At 47.4% G+C, this 17,645-nt stretch overlaps 4 protein-coding genes across 4 annotated transcripts; 2 read left to right on the top strand and 2 right to left on the bottom strand.

Annotated features, from left to right (window-relative positions):
• Window positions 1-267: 267 nt before the first annotated feature.
• Window positions 268-4,697, bottom strand: VTN77DRAFT_56 (uncharacterized protein; the record flags this gene model as incomplete). The annotated part of the gene is made up of 6 exons (XM_069421785.1): window positions 268-1,220; window positions 1,280-1,501; window positions 1,554-1,640; window positions 1,715-4,160; window positions 4,216-4,579; window positions 4,642-4,697. The coding sequence occupies 6 exons, from the start codon at window positions 4,695-4,697 to the stop codon at window positions 268-270; spliced, it is 4,128 nt and encodes a 1,375-aa protein (XP_069282420.1).
• A 2,496-nt stretch (window positions 4,698-7,193) lies between these two features.
• On the top strand, window positions 7,194-9,195 carry VTN77DRAFT_55 (uncharacterized protein; the record flags this gene model as incomplete). The annotated part of the gene is made up of 2 exons (XM_069421675.1): window positions 7,194-7,368; window positions 7,430-9,195. 2 exons carry the CDS (start codon window positions 7,194-7,196, stop codon window positions 9,193-9,195), a joined length of 1,941 nt encoding a protein of 646 aa, XP_069282419.1.
• Window positions 9,196-9,868: 673 nt separating this feature from the next.
• On the top strand, window positions 9,869-11,503 carry VTN77DRAFT_54 (uncharacterized protein; the record flags this gene model as incomplete). Its single annotated transcript, XM_069421564.1, has 10 exons — window positions 9,869-9,922; window positions 9,991-10,025; window positions 10,080-10,165; window positions 10,236-10,400; window positions 10,455-10,477; window positions 10,530-10,567; window positions 10,620-10,739; window positions 10,822-11,071; window positions 11,208-11,374; window positions 11,473-11,503. 10 exons carry the CDS (start codon window positions 9,869-9,871, stop codon window positions 11,501-11,503), a joined length of 969 nt encoding a protein of 322 aa, XP_069282418.1.
• Window positions 11,504-12,129: 626 nt separating this feature from the next.
• VTN77DRAFT_53 (uncharacterized protein) lies at window positions 12,130-13,574 on the bottom strand (the record flags this gene model as incomplete). Its single annotated transcript, XM_069421453.1, has 8 exons — window positions 12,130-12,360; window positions 12,461-12,872; window positions 12,932-13,086; window positions 13,143-13,187; window positions 13,239-13,245; window positions 13,314-13,367; window positions 13,429-13,466; window positions 13,530-13,574. 8 exons carry the CDS (start codon window positions 13,572-13,574, stop codon window positions 12,130-12,132), a joined length of 987 nt encoding a protein of 328 aa, XP_069282417.1.
• Window positions 13,575-17,645: the final 4,071 nt, after the last annotated feature.

Genomic DNA, 17,645 nt, shown 5'->3' with positions numbered 1-17,645 from the left:
CTTTACTCCGCCTTCCAGACCGGGCCCATCAATCAGTACGACTTATTAAATTAGGCTGTCTATATGGGATCTGCTGCAAATGACGTGGCCACTGTCCAACACGGCCACACATATATTACATACATTTGACAATTTCCTGCTGAGGGGCCTTCAAGGCCAGTGTTAGAACACCGGGGTATCGGGTATCGAGCGCAATGATTAAGAACGGCAAAGGAGAAAAACAAGCATATACAATCCGTGCACACCGTCCGAATCTCCAGCTCATTGCTATCTCGGGGCTCTTCCCCGGCTTAGTCTTTCCTGCTCCTCCTGACAGCTGAGGCAGTAATCCTCGTACCAGCGTGCGACATCTTCCTTGCGCTCAGCAAAGATACTTTGGTTCTGAAGACTGGCATCGACCTCCCCATCGCCATCTTTCAAAAGAGCTTCGACCTGTCGGCAGCGCCTCGTCTCTTGATGGAGCCAGCGCTCCCATTCACTCTGCAGCACTTCTCGTTCAATGCTGTTGACAACCCGCAGTGCAACAACCAGGTCATGTCGGTATATTCCCAGGCGTTGACGGGTGCGCTGGACACGTCGGCTGGCGCTTCGCTCAACCGCGTCGATCATTCCAGACGTGGACATCGTGAGTGGTACGTCGTCATCGAGCATGGTTTGCTCGTGGAACGTCGCGAAGCAGCGACTGGTGTTGTTTGAATGCCATCCGGTCGTGTTGGAAATCGCCTCGTCGAGATCTCTCACGTAGATCGCTTTGCTCATGACATTCTCTTCACTTATCCCGAGGCGGGACATGAGTTTGGCCGCATTTCTTTCGTGCCACCATTCGTAGGCATCCCGAGAGGAATAGAACCCGTTGATCAGGAGGCTCGCGAAGAGCAGTGCGAGGATCAAGCTGTGCGCACTCGTGGTTTTCCAGATCCAGCGGAGCAAGGCAAACGACCAGATCATCAGTGACGAGATGGCGCTTTCCAGCAGCGACCCCATGCTCTCGAGCAACAACCATGCGAGAGATCGCTGCTTGCGCGATCTGCCTGTTCGGGAAGGCGCGTCGGCCGAGGAGAACTGGAAAACATTGGTCTGATGCCCCACATGCCCGAAGATGGTGATGGCCTTCTTGGTTCGACTGCGAGGACCCAGCTTTCGCACCTGATCGCTGACCAAGTCAACCAAATCCAGGGCGTCTTGCTCGAGGTCATTCATCGCCTGCTTATCGATCACTCCTAGATAGAACGTTAGGACAATAATCAAATGAAGTAGCGGGTCGCAGACTATTACTCACTCTGAATCACGTAAGGCGACCACAGCCACTCGACCTTTGTAAAAATGGCCAGTTTGCTCCTCGACTTGGAAACGTAGGTGATTACAATCTTACTGACGAGTCTGAAATTGCGTCTGAATGGAAGATGCCATGGCGTCTTTTTGTCGGTGATAACGTAGCACAGGTGGTCATTGAGAACGTCAATGATTTGATAGTCAGAAACTTTGGTCATATTCGAACGTCCTGGTAGAATGTCATTAGAGGTCGGTCTTCAGAGACTGGGGGAAATGCATACCGAGTAGATCAGTCTTTTCGATGTTATATTCAAAGTCTCGTCTCATATGGCCGGAATCGAGAGTCTTCCACGGTCCCTGCTTGATACCTGTAATGTCGTCAGTCAATCCTGACAATTCTCCAGAGTGTTCCGGGGAAAAAAAGACAGGAAAAGAAACCCACCCTGAGCCATTCTTTCATGCAAAAGAAGTTGCCATAGAGCACTCTTGTCTCCAAAGAGAACGTGAAAAAGAGCCTTCGGGCTGATGTCGAAGATTTTCTCTGCCGCCAAATGGAGATTCCCCTGCGGAACATATTCCACAGGCTGACTCGGTAATCTAATCTTTGGAATATCTCTTCCGCGATTTGACTTTGAAGGATCAATATCAAAGTCTCTCTCGATGTAGATAGGCGCGCTCAAATCGTTTTTTCCCTTTCTGCCGCCCCCACCGCTCCTACTATCCGGAACATCGAAAGAGAGGTCTTCCCAGCTATCAACGCTGGGTGGCCTGGCAAGAACTTCCACTTCCATTTTGATCAGAGTCTTCAAAATCGATTCTAAATTGAGATGGTCATCTGACGTCGCTTCCTTGATCAGGAAATTCAGCCTCTTTTGCAGAAGCCTCAGAGGCTCAATGAACGTTTTCACGGTTATGCGACTCGGGAAGTCTCCCGGAGACGGATTAAGATGAAGGAACAGGAAATCACAGTCCCTTCCGGGAGCAGCTGTTACTTCCATAACATTGGCGAGTGAAATGCTGGTCGTCAGAACCAATCCAAAGTGATGACTGTAGAAATACATATTGCGAGTCGTAACGAATGCTCTTCCGGGAAATTCTTGCTCGTCGTTCGGGTTCCATGTAGCCCTGAAAACTAAGACCAGACTTTCTTCTCTTTTCACGTTCGGGAATAGGAGGCGGAATTGCGCGTCTTGGATTCTGAGCCTTTGTGGATAGTAACTTGGATATTCATGGCTGATGCCGAGCATAGACCTCTGTAGTTTGCTGGCGTCGCCATCGAGGCTAACAGTCTGTCTATGCCGTGGTCTTGATGTCGGCTGTTGAGGCGCGGCAGAGCCTGTCTCCGCAGTGCTCTCTTTGGAATCGCTGGCAGGAGAAGCCGATCTTTTTGTTGCCGATTTTTCATCATCGCCACTCTTCTTATCTCGCGGACGCATGCCCTCACGTTGAAGCGTATTCAGGAACCCCCAATTGGTACTACCCCACAGGTTCGCCATCATTCCACTAGGCATTCCTCCCGTAGAGTCTGCGAGCCCTACACCAATACCTCGCTCATTGCTCACTAGTACGGCTACCTTGCTCATACTGGTTGGAGCGGGCGGATTGGCTAATGTGGGAGGTGCAAGGGTTGTGGTTCCTGGACCATCACTTTCCCCCGAAGGCACGGGCAAAGGACTGCCATATGGGAGTAAACTGTGACTGGCAGAGATGAGACTGGCAATCCCACCAGGTGTAGCCGGTTGCGTGGTGGGGGACTGTAGTCCCGGAGCTATCCCTTTTCGATGAAGATCCAACTTCTGGATAATTCGAGATGCATGGTCCCTCGCGTTGCCAATTTCCCCATCCAGCCCCGTGAGACGCCTGCCAAAATCTCCACTGCTTCTTGTTCCATCTCGTTCTGGGACGGGCAGCGTTCCGTTACGATCTCCTGAAGACTGATCGTCACCGTTATTATTGGGGGTTAGAGACTCCGACGGATCAGCCGCAAATTCAGGAGCCGGAGGCTGGGAAATTGAGAATGCCGGATCCTGGACAGTGAGCTTTCCGGAAACCGACAGATCAGTGCTCGCAGGATTCTCCAATGCCTTTTTCTTTGCCTCTTCGAATGCACCAATCCACTCCACGAGTTCTTTTTGGGTCTCAGCCTGCAGCATGATGGTGTTTTTCTTCGTTTTGACCTCGAAGCAGAACCTCCGCTCTTCTTGAAAAGCAGGCCTGATGTTGCATAGCAGAACGCCTATCCGTTCGCTCTCCTCAACACCTCCTGTTCTGGAGCTTTGCACCAGGCAACCAAAAATGCCATTCTTCAGGAAAGCCCAGCGTCGAACCCATACTGTCCGTGTTGGTTTTCCTGTGAGCGTACGGAGATTCAACCATCCCTGCTTCTCAGGTTTGAACGGCTTGTCGTTGTGATTTCTCATCGCAGAGGGTGCCTTGCCCAGATAAGGGACGGTGGAAACCGAGTAATCATCGAGTTCTCGAGACGGTCTCGCAGCCTGCTCCGCAGCTTCTTCAATCTGCTTTCGAGCAGCAAGCAGTTCTTTGAGTGAATATCGCTCACTGTTTTCCATCTCGTGGACCCAACCTTTGACACGGTCCATATCATGTCCCCATTTCGCAAAGGTAGCAACATTGTTTTCATGGATCTTTTTGGTCTCGCGCCATTGGTCGAATGATATGCTGACCAGTAGCTTATCCAAAGTGCTTCGCACTTGAGGAGCCTGCACACAGAAGTCCATGGACGCTTTGAGATAAGCCTTGCGTGCCTCGTGTAATTGAAACGCGTCCTCTCTCAAGGCAGAGGGTTCCTTGTTCTTCGTCTGAGCTGAATACCTGGCCTGCAGATGATCATACTGTTTCTGCGCCTGGTCCAGAGCACGACGGGTTTCCTGCGAGAAGATGTTATAATTCCAGCACCCCCGAGAGCGGGAAACATTGTCAAACCTTGAAATTTCGTAAGTCCCCCTGAATGAATGCTCTGATCGGTTCCGCAACCGAGTGCTCCAGCTTTTTCACTGCCCCGACGAATACGCTCAAGATATCCTTCACACAATCACCGTGCCGTTTTAACGCCAGTAGCGTGTAGTCATGGTCGAGGACGGCTTCCGAAATGTTGAAAGGCGTTGTGGCGTAAGAAGTAAGGGAGCCCATAGCCTGCTCGAAAGCCAAGAGCTCCGTCGTCAGCTTTGTTGCAGCCTTGGCATATCCGTCGAGCCATCTCTCAACTAATTCGAGTTGATCGGCGAAGTGGAGGGTCGTCGCGCGGAAGGTTGGGGAGTCGAGGGCAGCTTCTTTCAATCCAACAGGACTAGAACCTAGGAGTCAGCAAAATCGGAGACCACGGATAATGAAGGATGACCCTAATCATACACAACACTGACGAGCCTCCCAACCTCGGGAAGGGCGGTCGGCTGAGGTGTCGACATTTACAAAGAACCTGCAGCCATGAGAGAAATAGCGACGGTTTGAAAGGACCACAGCAGGACAACGATTCAATTAAATATTTTTAAAGATAAAATAATTAGAAAATAGATACAAGAATATAGAAGACAAGACGCGTAGATCATACAGATGACATGCCCGGGAGTCTCACTCGTGACGAGGTGGAGTCTCACCTGCAGCCAAGGATGATCGGTCTAGGCAAAGTCGTTGTCCGGGGATGTTGGGCCGGCCATCAATTGGCTACGTCACGACCTTTCGGGCCGGAGGCTGAGCCAGAACGGAGACGGGGAGCTGCCGCATCCGGCTTAGAAACCCCGTGACTTTGCCTGGTGGGTTAGTGCCATATTTGTACGTCTGCCCTGTGGAACCTACCTAGGAAACATCCTACCTATTTTCCGCTGATTTTGTTGCTAAGCTGAACGTTTTTTGTTAACTATGGATCATCAGCCGTAAATTCTGGATGGAATAGTATTCGAATTTTACTTGAAGGGCTATTCTCCCAAGTATGGTCGTCTCTATCCTTGTCACGGGCGGAACTCGGATCCGACCCGATTCAGTAATAATCTTATATTCTAACCATCTCTGCATGGTCCTAACCCCCTTTTCGACCCGGGATATTCCTCCTATTCTTGTCTGTTCGATTGACCTCTTCAGTCATGAGCTCAAAAAAAAAAAGCCGGTAAATAACCTCAATTCTCCCCTTTCTACCCCCTCGCGAACCTTTTGTAGCTGCCTTAGTTGTTAGGCCAATTTACAGGCTGCGGAGCCTCCGTCACAAATCTAACCATGAACGAGAAAGGAAAGAGAAGATACAACCTTAGCAGCGTTGTGGGCAGCAGTTTGATGGAGCGCGTTGATGGGGTCTTTCCTGATCAGGCAACTACTCACGCGACTAAAAAGCTTCATCATGTCTACTAGAAGAAAGAGCGCATTAGCAGGCTTCACATAATATTTCTTACCATTTTCCTTTCCAGTAGTCTATCCCGGTGAATGCGCCATTAGGTAGAAGTAATCATGCTTGAAAGCCATGACCATACTCGATCCGCCAAAGTGGAACTTTGCTATTTTATCTCCTTTCTTGACCGTGTCTCCTGGGGTTCGTATCGCCTCATATGTGCTAGGTGACATTTCATTAGCGCTGTTTACATCTTTGGAGCATCGATGCACGAAAAGGGGAAGGCGCAGTTTGGAGTTGACAAGAAAAGGATCTCTGGACGAGGCGAAGGCGCGAGTCGAACAGGCAACCTCCAGAGGGGTTATATATCAGGTACCATCCATAGAGCCAGTGGTCTAGTGGTTAGAAGGGGCGTGCATCTCAGATGCCCTACCTGCTATGGTACCTAGCAGGTAGTGTCTTCCAGTGCCCTGGAAATTCCACCCCTGGCTCTCATATGGGGGTCTGGCTACAGGTCAGGTCAAACCACGGGAAGACAGTGGCAGGCGCCTGTAAGTTAGCAATTTCTTTTTTTTTCTTCTTCTCTTACTTATACGATACTGCCAACGTCTCGTTCCAACGGCGAAGGAGAACGTCCCCAAAATCTCCACTTTCGATACAGACAAAGCATCGCGCGTTAGTCAGTATATTTACAGAACTTCCCAAGGCAACAGCGTCAACTTGGAAGCTCACTACTGCTCCGCTTCCTATGATCTGGCTTTTTCTCCATCTTAATCAAGTTTGTTATGGTAAATTCACCGCCCTTGATCCATAAAACACAAATCTGCCCTACAGTGGAAAACACAACTCATGTTCTCGCATGAAGTCAATTTTGAGGGTTCGAATTGCGACATGCCATTCTCTCAAGTCGTCTTATATAGCATATACTCGACCAGCATGTGAGCTTCTAGTAAATATTTGAAATAATATATTTACTTTACACTTTCACGGACCAGCTGACAGATTCTTCTCGTGAGTCTACAGCCGGAGGAGATGAGTTTTGTCGATCCACTCTGCGACAGGGTTTGCTAAAATTTTCGAAAAGAGAAATCCATTCTTATATTCATGAAGAAAAGACAAAGGAAATTTCCCTACCTATCCTTAGTTTTTATAGAAACTACTGTTCCCCGGATCAGGTATCAGTTTCCTAATTGGGTAAGGCATCATTATCTGTACTGTACAGCGTCACCAACACCCTCACAGTCTTTTTTTTCATTTTATACCTCCGGCATTCGAATATTATTATTGAGTCGCCAATAAATTTGTTTATTGCTTGAGTCATCGTCACAAGGGCAGTTGCTAAATTTACCTAGGTACAGTGAGGTCTATGTCACGTGATGGCAATCCGTGCGGGAAGCGGCCATCAATTCCCCGGCTTAACCAAACCACGAGCGCGTAGGCGGTGTGTCTCGAGAATTTTCTGCCGCCCACCGTTAACCTTTTTTTTTCTCTAAACAGCACCAGTTTCGTGTGAAGCTGCGCTGCCTTCTTGGTGTTACCTTCCAATTCATTTCTTCATTGAGACCGTATCCCTCTTTTCTTGACCATGGAGCCACCGGCCAAGAAACCCCGGAAGCTGCTCGACGACAGCAGCTCCGACAGCGAGAATGACGCCGGAGGAGTTGCGCTGAACGGCGACTCTGAAGAACCGGTTTTCAAAATTAACGAGGAATATGCCCGTCGTTTTGAATACAATAAGAAGAGAGAGGAAATGCAACAATGTATTTTGTTTAATCCGATAATTTCCCTCTTATCCTGCTGATACTAACTTGACTTTTATAGTGGAGGCTAAATATGGCAAGACTTCTGCTACTTCCGCTCTGGGAAAGCGGAAGAAAAGCGACGATGATTCAGAGGATGATTCAGAGGATTCTGAAGGCTCCGAAGATTCTGAGGAGGAATCATCTGAGGATGAAGAGGAGGATGAAGAAGGAGAGCTTGCTACGGAAGCGCTCGACTCGGAGATCCAAGCTACGCTGAATGCGATTCGATCGAAAGACCCGCGTGTCTACGACCAAAATGCGAAGTTTTATTCAGATTTTAAAGTGGATGAAGAAGAGGCTGATGACCAAGAAAAGAAAGAGAAAGAAAAGCCCATGTATCTCCGCGATTATCATCGTCAGAACCTTCTAAGCGGAGCGCATACAATTGAAGAGGACGAAGAAGCCCCACCGAAGACATACGCGCAAGAACAAGAAGAACTGAAGAGGACAGTCGTTAAGGAGATGCATGCAGCGGCAGAGGAGCAGGGTTCGGGCGATGAAGATATGGATGACGACGGCGGTTTTCTCATTCCCAAATCGACCGAAGTCCCAGAGAAAGATGCCAAGCCTGACATTGAGCTGGACGTCGAAAATGCGGATAAAGATCCTGAAAAATTTTTGTCGGACTTTATGGCTTCCAGGGCTTGGATACCCACAAAAAATTCGAAATTCCAGGCCTTTGAATCGGACGATGAGGAGGAAGAAGCGAGGGCTGATGCTTTCGAGGAGGCATATAATTTCCGATTCGAAGATCCCAATAAGATCAACGAGAAAATCATCACCCACGCACGTGATACGACTAATCAATTTTCTGTTCGCAGAGAAGAAAAGAGCGCTAGGAAAAAGCGCAGGGAAAAGGAACGGCTGAAAAAGGAGCAGGAGAAGAAGGAGAGAGAGAACGAGAGGAATCGGCTACGCAAGCTCAAGATGGAAGAACTGGAGGAGAAGGTCCAGAAGATCAAGCAGGCTGCTGGGATCAAAGCCAATGATATCACTGACGAGGAGTGGGCCCGTTTCCTCGATGAGAACTGGGATGATGAGAAATGGGAAAAGGAGATGCAGAAACGCTTTGGTGATGACTATTACGCCCAAGAAGACGCGGAGATGAGCGGGGACGACGCAGATGACAAGAAAAAGAAGAAGCATCCGAAGAAGCCCACGTGGGACGATGATATCGACATCAAGGACATTGTGCCCGACTTTGAAGACGAGGAAAAAGCAGATATCAACCAATCTGATAACGACGTGGAGGATGATGATGACGACGAAGAGGATGGTACATCCGGGACCAAGTCCAAGAAGCAATTGAAACGCGAGCAGAAGCGTGCCGCTCGCAAGGAAAAACGCCTCATTGAAGAGGCTGTCGACCGCAATCTGGACCTTGACCCGTCTTTACTCCCGGGTGCGACCAAAAAGAATTCCACGCGTTTCCGCTACCGGGAGACCTCTCCTCAGAGCTTCGGCCTGACAGCGCGGGACATCCTCTTTGCAGACGATGCCCAGCTGAACCAGTATGTCGGCCTGAAGAAGCTCGCCACGTTCCGTGACCCTGAGAAGAAACGTCGTGATCGGAAGAAGCTAGGGAAGAAGGCTCGCCTGCGACAATGGCGCAAGGAGGTCTTTGGAGATGAGGAAGGCCCCAAGTTCGACTTTAGCCAGCTTGCGGCATCGGCACAGAATGGTGATGCTGCCGGGCCTGAGGGAGGCGACAAGAATGATGAGATGAAGGTTGACATCCGGGAAGGAGGTCGGAAGAAGAGGAAGAAGAGATCGAAGAAGCACTAGCTGTTGTACAGGACCTTTTTTTTTCCAAGATCGGCAGTTGTAGTGCTTATATGTGATTGTACTGATTGTATACCTCTTTGTTGACGCTCTTCTTTCATATTTTCGGTATTTTACATAATAACAAGTTTGGGTTACCATTCAACTGCCTCTTTTCGCCGTAGAGGACATCTTTTTGGCCATGTGATCATTCATTCCTGCCACAAATCCAGCCCATAATATTATGCACCTGCCTTAGCTACTACCTTTAGCCATATAATCTAGGGGATTGCTTCCTATCATAGTTATTACTAACCGGCACATATTCGACGATTACAGGCTGACAGTTGCAACATACCCCTCCAACTCCTCACCGTCTAGTCTTCAGAGCATCAACCAATACCAGACAGATGTTGAGAAATTGACCAATCGACAGCCTGTAAGACTAACAATTCAGCCGGTGTGCACCATCCTCGGATATGCAACATACCCTTCAGAAGTCACACAGACTGCAGATCAAAGAGTCTTGGCCAGTAATTTATGGTGAAGGCAAGAGACTTCGGTCATAAAGAGCGGCAATTCGATTACGGCCATTTCTTTCTTCCCTAAATAATGCCACATTCACATCGCGCATCTAGCGCCCTGTCAGAGAGTTGTTCCTTTTCGCCTCGTTTAGTGTTGTCACCAGAACACAATTATGGCAGAATCTCCAGCGCAAGATGTTCAACCTGCCATTGAAGTGGATACTCAGGTTCGCAAAAAGCAATCTAATATGATCTCTATATTGGCGTAATGATCATGATTTCTAATAGATCCTAGGCCACTGAAAATGATTCAACTTATGGAAATGAGCTGTCGGTGACTACTTTTACCTTTATTATGGCTATGTGACTAACCTCTCATACCAGCTCGATCTACAGCACCTCCTTGACCTCTTCTGTGCTGGATTACCGCCATGAAAATGGCAGGCGCTACCACAGCTACCGTGATGGAAGTAAGGCCACCTGTTCTTCAAGGACTTCTCCAAAATTCTGTATCCTTACTAATTAAATACCTCCTGGAAGGTTACCTCTTACCAAATGATAAAGAAGAGTCTGATCGCCTAGACATGGCCCATGAGCTGAACCTGAAAATGATGGAGAGGAAACTATTTCTTGCACCTATTGGACCATCACCACAGCGAGTCATTGACATTGCTACCGGGACTGGAATATGGGCAATTGATTTTGGTAAGCAGCAGTCTCCTGCTAATATTTACCTGAGACTTACCTGGTACTTTGCAGCCGATCTGTACCCTTCTGCAGAGGTGAGCCATCCTGCCATGAGAAAAGCAGCATCTGGCTAAGACGTCTCTTTAGGTCATCGGTAATGATCTGAGTCCTATTCAGCCATCCACGTTAGTCAGTATCACCCCTCCTCTATGAAACGACTACTAACAATAGTGAAAGGGTTCCGCCAAATGTGAAATTTATGGTCGATGATATCGAATCTGAATGGGGATATGAGACCACTCCGTTTGACTTTATCCATGCTCGGTATCTATGCCACTCGATCAAGGACTTCAAGAAGTTGATAAGGAATGCTTCAAGTAAGGTTACTTTATCTACTAGCTCCAAGGCTCAAAAGCTCTACTAATGTGATGATGGTCAGCTGCGCCAAGCCTGGAGGCTGGGTAGAGTTTCAGGACTGGGATGCACGGATCCGGTCTGAGGATGGAACTCTTAATGGCACGGGACTTGAGAGGTACTATACAGAAGTTGTAAATGCTTTTGAGAAAGCAGGGTATCCTGCAAGTCCAGGGCGACACTTTGAAGAGTGGTTCCGTGAAGCAGGGTTTGTGGACATCCATGTTCAGAAATATCCTGTGCCAATGGGTGTCTGGCCCAAAGATCTATATTATGTATGTGATATAGTCTTCTTCATTTGCTTTCTTGTTTCTTTTTCTTTCTCTTTCTTTCTTTCTTTTTTATTCTTCTCTTTCCTTTCCTCCTCCTTTTTTTTTCCTTTTTGAAACTGTCACTACCTTCAAATTGCAGAAAGAGATTGGCGCTTGGCTTTCCGTAGCAGTCTCAGAGGGCTTCGAGGGCGCTGCCATGGCTGTCCTAACAAGATACGAATCATGGAAGCCCGAGGAAGTAAAAGCTCTTGCAGCCGGGGCCAGGAATGATCTCAAGAATCGTAAGATCCATGCAATAATGGACTTGTAAGTCGATTACCTTAAATATATTTGATATGGCCCTTATTATTTATTTATTTATTTACTGCCTTGAGATGAGGCCTAACTAACTAACTACTGCTTAGTTGGGTTGTGTATGGTAGGAAGCCCGAGTGAGTGAACTGCGCCGTATGTATGTACATACATGGACATGGACCGGCATTCTGTCGTTCCTGTTCCTGTCGGATTCTAGGAATTAGTTCTAGCTAGGGTCAAAGCGATCTTCTCACCGTGAAGTAAAGCAACCAACCCGTTATCCGAGACGAAGAAAGGGGATGGATGGGTTGAACCGTATCGATAGATCCTGTCAAAGACGAGAACTTGGTACATACATACAGAGTCTGCCTGAGTAAATTTTGTCTCGTGATTCTGATATTCGTCTAATCATCGAACTTCTTTTTCCCCCCGTCTTGACATTTAGCTAAGAGTCCTTCCTAGTTAGTTATAGTCATGAAATTGATCGTGAACAGTCAGTCAGCTCATCTATGTATATATGTAAGAGGGAAAACCGAGACCGTAAAGACGTCGTTCAGAAACGAGAGATAGGAGGGTTATATATATTGCTCAACTACCTGTAGTATATATATATATATATCAAATGTCCTACCCCACACAGTTCGTATTCTTCCCCTCTATCTTCGAATTCTTCATCGCGGGAAAACGGGGAACACAACGTATGTACAGCAAGTTCAGATACTGATTGATCATAAAAAACGAGCACAATAATAGGACTTTGTTCTTGTTCAAGGCTTTCGCCCATATACGAAGTAAATCGGGATGTACATGTGCAGCGACCGGTCCTTGAGCTCGTTCCGCACCTTCGCCAACAAAACCTCTATCTCCTCGCTTGTCCAGCCAAGGACACGCGAGAAAAGCGCTGGTGTGTAGGAATCAGCCGCCTGGATCTGCTGGACTTGCTGGAACTTGCCAATCTCCTTCAGCTTCGGATCCTTTGGCCATGCACCGATTGGGACCTATAGCCAATTCCTGGAATTTAGAATAGTTCGAAATAAGAATGGAGGAAGGGAGAGAGGAAGGGAAGGTTGCGGAGTTCAAGTAGTCCAACAAACGAACCTTGAAGATTTCCTCCTTCACATCAACAAACCCCGCCTTTTCCATCTTTTCTTTCCACTGGCGCACATCCTCAATGCTCTTGCCAAATTTTTCACTAGCATCACGCAGTTTTTGTAGCCATGACTGACAATTCTCAGCCTTCTGAGCAGTATCATCATCAGAGAGAAAGTGTGCATAGGCCCCATCAAATTCAAAATATCCTCCAGGCTTCAGATGTTCAAATGCCTGGCGGAAGAGCCGATCTTCATCAGCGGAACACCCCTCTAGCTCACGACCATGAATGTAGTCGAACTTGGTTTTATATAACCAATCTGTGTCAAAGTCGTCAATTTCAAATACACAGTTCGGAGGAACCCACTGGGGTTGTATAGGGCTCAAATCGGTGCCGATAACTTGGGCGGAAGGATATTCACTATAGGTTTCAACCTCAGCAATAAGCCTATAGAAAATGGCAGGGAGGGATGCTCTTACTCAGCAAAGTGAATGGCCCAGATTCCTGTACCAGTACCGAGATCCAATACGCGTTGAGGGTTCTGGATTGGTGCAAGGTGAAGTCGTCCTCCTAGAAGAAGGCGGTATATGTGATGCAGAAGGTCCATTCGTTCTTGCTCCTCTTCGTCATTTGGCTAATAACTAGCTCAGTTACCCAGGCTCCGACAAAGGGTATGTTTGATTGAAATACCACAACATATGATCCTTCGTGATATGCATGGTAGCGACGCCCATTCTATAAAGAACTGTCAGGATCCTGTTGAGCATGCGCGTCTTGGTGACTTACCTCATATCTGTTAACAAAGCATGGTCATGTGGTTAGAAAGCTGTTGGATTTGGAAAGGTAAGGCGATTGCATTACTTGTAGTTCTTGATACTTGAACTTAGGGACGACACGTAGCTAGCCGTGCCAATGCTATGGTGGATTATCAGACAAAGGCTGCCGAGTTATAGCTTTGTTGTTTGAATCTACTCACGATTCATTGTAAGCCGAATCCGTGTCCGCAGAAGCATCCTGACCAAAGTCATATCAGTGCGATGTTCTTCCTCGTAGCGCAGGAGAGTCGCGGATGCTCACATCTACTTCCAGGGGATTATTCCCAGCCAGTGGATTTTGAGCCATAATTTCAATATTGGCCTCCGCGAAGGGCAGGGGGGAGCGAGGGGTTCGAATCGAAGCAGTATGGAGTGGGCAGACATCAGCCGAAGCTATCGAGGGACGGATGCCTTTATAAAATCAACTACTCTTCAGTAGCTGCGGCATTGACCACTTACTGTTTCTGACAGCGTTAGCACTACTCCGTACTCCGTTCTCCGTACCTACCCAGGTACCCCGTAGTCTGCAGAAGGTGTTCCCACGGCCCACATGCATCCCCCCATGGATAATTTACCAATCAATGGCCCTATCTGGTTTTCGCTTTAACGTCTTGCTAGCGCCCAAGGCGTCGGGCTGTCATACTGACTTCCTGTCAGCCAGTGACTGGTCAGTCGCGTCGAGCGACTGCACGGAAATATGTGATAGCGAGTCCGAATCACGCTATGTGAGCGTAGCGTGAAGAACTCGACTGCTAGTGCCATCCTAAGACTTGGGCTGCTACTGCATGATCTAATGAGTTTGTCAAATGAAAATACTTCAACCCCACCGACCGAACAGTATAGTACTGCAGCAAAGTGCCTACCGTGTTCACAGCATGTCTTTGGCGGGAATACCTTTCTCCTTAGTAGTTCGCGACAAGAATAGCCTGGCCACTTGGCACCGTTCGCATCGTAGGAGCATTTGCCGAGGGTCAACCACAATTCTAAAAGGGTTTCCTTGAAAAAGGCTGTCATGCACGTGGAAATCTGAGGTATATGCGATATATACTCTATATGCGCGATAACGATTTCCAGGTCTCAGCAGGGTGGGTAGTGGCGAGATGTAACAGCACGTAGGAAGTAGATGGCACTAGAAGAGAAGGTCGTTAGAATCGAGGGGCAAAAGTTCAACAGGTAATTCCCACAACATGTAAATGAATGTCAGAAATGGAGGATGGAAGGAAACTTATTTGCTCACTGGTTGACCAACAGCCATTGGGTGCAATCTTCCCGCAGCTATTTTAGCATCTTCACCCAAGATGAGTCGTGCTTTAAAGGCAGTCCAGTCTGGCTATTGCAAACAGTTTCGAAAGTAGATTTTTTTTTTTTGGAAAGCGCCAGCCTGGCACAGCCTACCATATGGTATACCGTTCAACGGGATAAGATCGTCGTAAAAACACGGCCCCGCAGGTTGAATCTCGTCCCATCTGCCTGGTCCTCCACGTGTACAAGTGCTTGTAGGGTACATGGCCTAGAATGGCCTGAAAGCGAGGAAAGAAGCCGGGGAGATGAGATGCCAAGCGAGAGGTGCCTCTTATATCTTGTAGGCAGGCACGCGAGGCCCTAAACCCTGTGTGTCTGGCAGCTGGGCCAATAGGCTCTTACTGGGCAATTGAACACTCCCTAGGTAATCGTCGCCCTGTTTTGCGAACCATTTCTGAGCTATTTACTAAAGTACATTGTCACTAATTTCACTATCTAGATAAAATAATATGGGAATGGGGGGAGAAGCACGGGAAGCTGTAGCTCATGCTTGGTGGGTGTGATATTCCCAAACCTTGCAAGGATCGCATAGTTTCTAGAAGCTATAGCTGACTAGCAGGGGTTTTATTAGGTACAAAAGAAGCAAGTCAGATCAAGATATTGCCAATTCCAGCCTATAAACATCCCATCTGCAGGTTCCTACTGCAGTCTCGGTAAGGTCCTCCGTACAGCAGGCTGCAAATCGGCTGCGCATGACTAGCTGCATGACCGCTATGTCTCAGTCTAGAGTATATTGTCGGTAACCAATTAGATGGTATGATACTACAATTATGAAGACATTTAATAATAAAGGGTCTAGAGTAGCAGTAACCAGACTAATTAGGTAGCCTAAGTCTGCTTAGAGGAATGGACTAATAAAGTGCCCAGTCACAGATATAATAGATAAAGAAATCTCTGTCAAGTAGTCTTGCACAAAGAGGTAGAAGGTCTCATAGCACGATTGATTCTCTGTATTCATGACAAGTTTCAGTAAGGGCGCAGTTGCATAGATTGCAGCTGTGATACTTAATAAGGCATTTTCGCTGTTGGATCATACCAACGGTAAATCTTAGTTTATATTAACACTGTCTCTACCTTGTAGATCAGCAAGTTCCAAAGGGAAAATGGCGGCTAAAAATGGATATTTAAGGAGTAAGCAATAGGTTGAGAAAGAGGCAGGACATGGGGGACATGGCAAGGACAGAAGAATATATTGAGATCATCATACCAGAAAACACAGTACCGCCCAAAGACCTAATCATTTTTAAAAAGAGATGGACAATATATTTGCCAAAAAGGCATTCTTATAAGAAATGTGACTGAACGAGCAGAATCATAAGATTCATACCCTTGACTAATATGCCCAACCGCCCCTGTAATATAAAACCGCTACCTCTCGCTATCTAATCTAAACCGTCCTCTCGCCTCATCTATACCACATCTGATCTGTTCGCTTTACCCTTTTCGCAAGGCTACCATCCATCTGATTGCCCCGTCCTCTCACTCTTTTTCTCTCCCATTTCTGTTACCATCTGCTGCTAAAAAGCTAGGAGCATCCTTATTCCTTTGCTATCTCTTCCACCTAGAAATATATGTTCAGTATACTAGTATTATACTGAGATAAACTAGATCTGCTAGTATAGATCATAATTATCCCGGTAGAGGGGATGTTATAAGCAGTGTCAATAGACTCAATAATAACCCGACAGGCATTATCGCACAGCATTCATGGCACCATTCCTAAACGGAACAGGCTAACCGGATCGCGCAATCTCAGGTCCTACCCCAGGTGAGGTCATTTTATGGTTTTGGGTTTGAGATCTCTTGGGCGTGACTAACTTCGTTTGAATGATATCTTTGCAAACTAAACGGTACCTAAGTACCTAGATATAGTATTCTTCAAAGCACTATTCGGTACTATTGGCGGAATTTTGTTTAATCTAAGCTCTTGAAGACGAAGGGAAAAAACCTTCTCCGAGTTAAAAGAAATAGAGAATTGGAAGGCTTTTCGTACTCAGATACCCAAGTCGCAACTAATATGTCTCCATTAAGAACGTGATATAAACGATATCATTTCCTTCAAGCAAGGTGCCTGGGATGTCACGTGCACGGTGTTTTCGGCGCGCTTATCTACGCAGCAATAAAAAAGCGCGCACGGATTAAATTCCGATCAGCGTGATAGTCTGGTAGGTACATCGCAGGGCTCACTACTGTACAGTTTTTGATAGGCTTATTGTCAATTCATAATGGTTAGAATAGAAGCTACTTGGCTCGCACTCATGGATATGGATGGCCGTGGCCCAGAGGTAGCAGTAGTAGTCCGCTGGGAGCTGTGCGCAATTCCCCGGTCATCCGGTGGCGTCAAAGAGATGACTTGGTGGCTGATGGATAATGATATGCCTCCAGTTCTCCATGTGGCTGCAACGAGGGTATACTCCGTAAAATTATTTGGCCAGCGCAGAGAGAAGGAGAAAAAAATGGGCCCGGCACTCGGAGAGTGGGGATAGAAAGGGGGAAAAAGTCGCGACCTTAGCACCGCTAAACAGAAGAACCCGGAAGAAGAGCTTAAACCATGAGGCTTGGGATCTTTAATTTGAACCACAGATCTGGTAGAGGTACAATTGAGAATTCCTTCAAGAAAGAAGACTTAAATAATTGTAATTGGTTGCATTGGAGGAACAAGGACTGGTATCCGTACTTCGGGGGTAACGGCGAAGACGGAATGGATGCAAGAAAGGCTGCAGAGCCCCATAGAAGAGCCCCGAAAGGCCACTTGTTCCCATGGGCAGGGCAGCTTTGCGTGCGTTTTTGGCTCTTTGAGGGGACACAGGGAGGTTGGATCGGGAGATGTCGGCTGCCCGTTGTCTGGGCCAAGGCTAGTGAATTTTCTTTTTTTTTTCACTTTTTTTTTTCGCCTTTGGCTGCGTTGCCGGGCTCCGTTGCAGCTGGCGCCGCCCGTTCCTGTAGCGCTCGCTTCTTCCCGCTTACAAGAGCCTGCCTCGCTATTTTTTCTCTTCCTTTTCCTTCTCCCTTCTTCCTCTCCTCCCCATCTCCATCCTTTGCAGTGTCTTGCATTTCCCCTTGACACTTGTCCATC

The sequence above is a fragment of the Rasamsonia byssochlamydoides genome (genome assembly GCF_041956645.1).
Source record: "Rasamsonia byssochlamydoides strain NRRL 3658 unplaced genomic scaffold VTN77scaffold_1, whole genome shotgun sequence".
Taxonomy (NCBI): domain Eukaryota; kingdom Fungi; phylum Ascomycota; class Eurotiomycetes; order Eurotiales; family Trichocomaceae; genus Rasamsonia; species Rasamsonia byssochlamydoides.
This window is presented reverse-complemented; position numbering and strand designations above follow the sequence as displayed.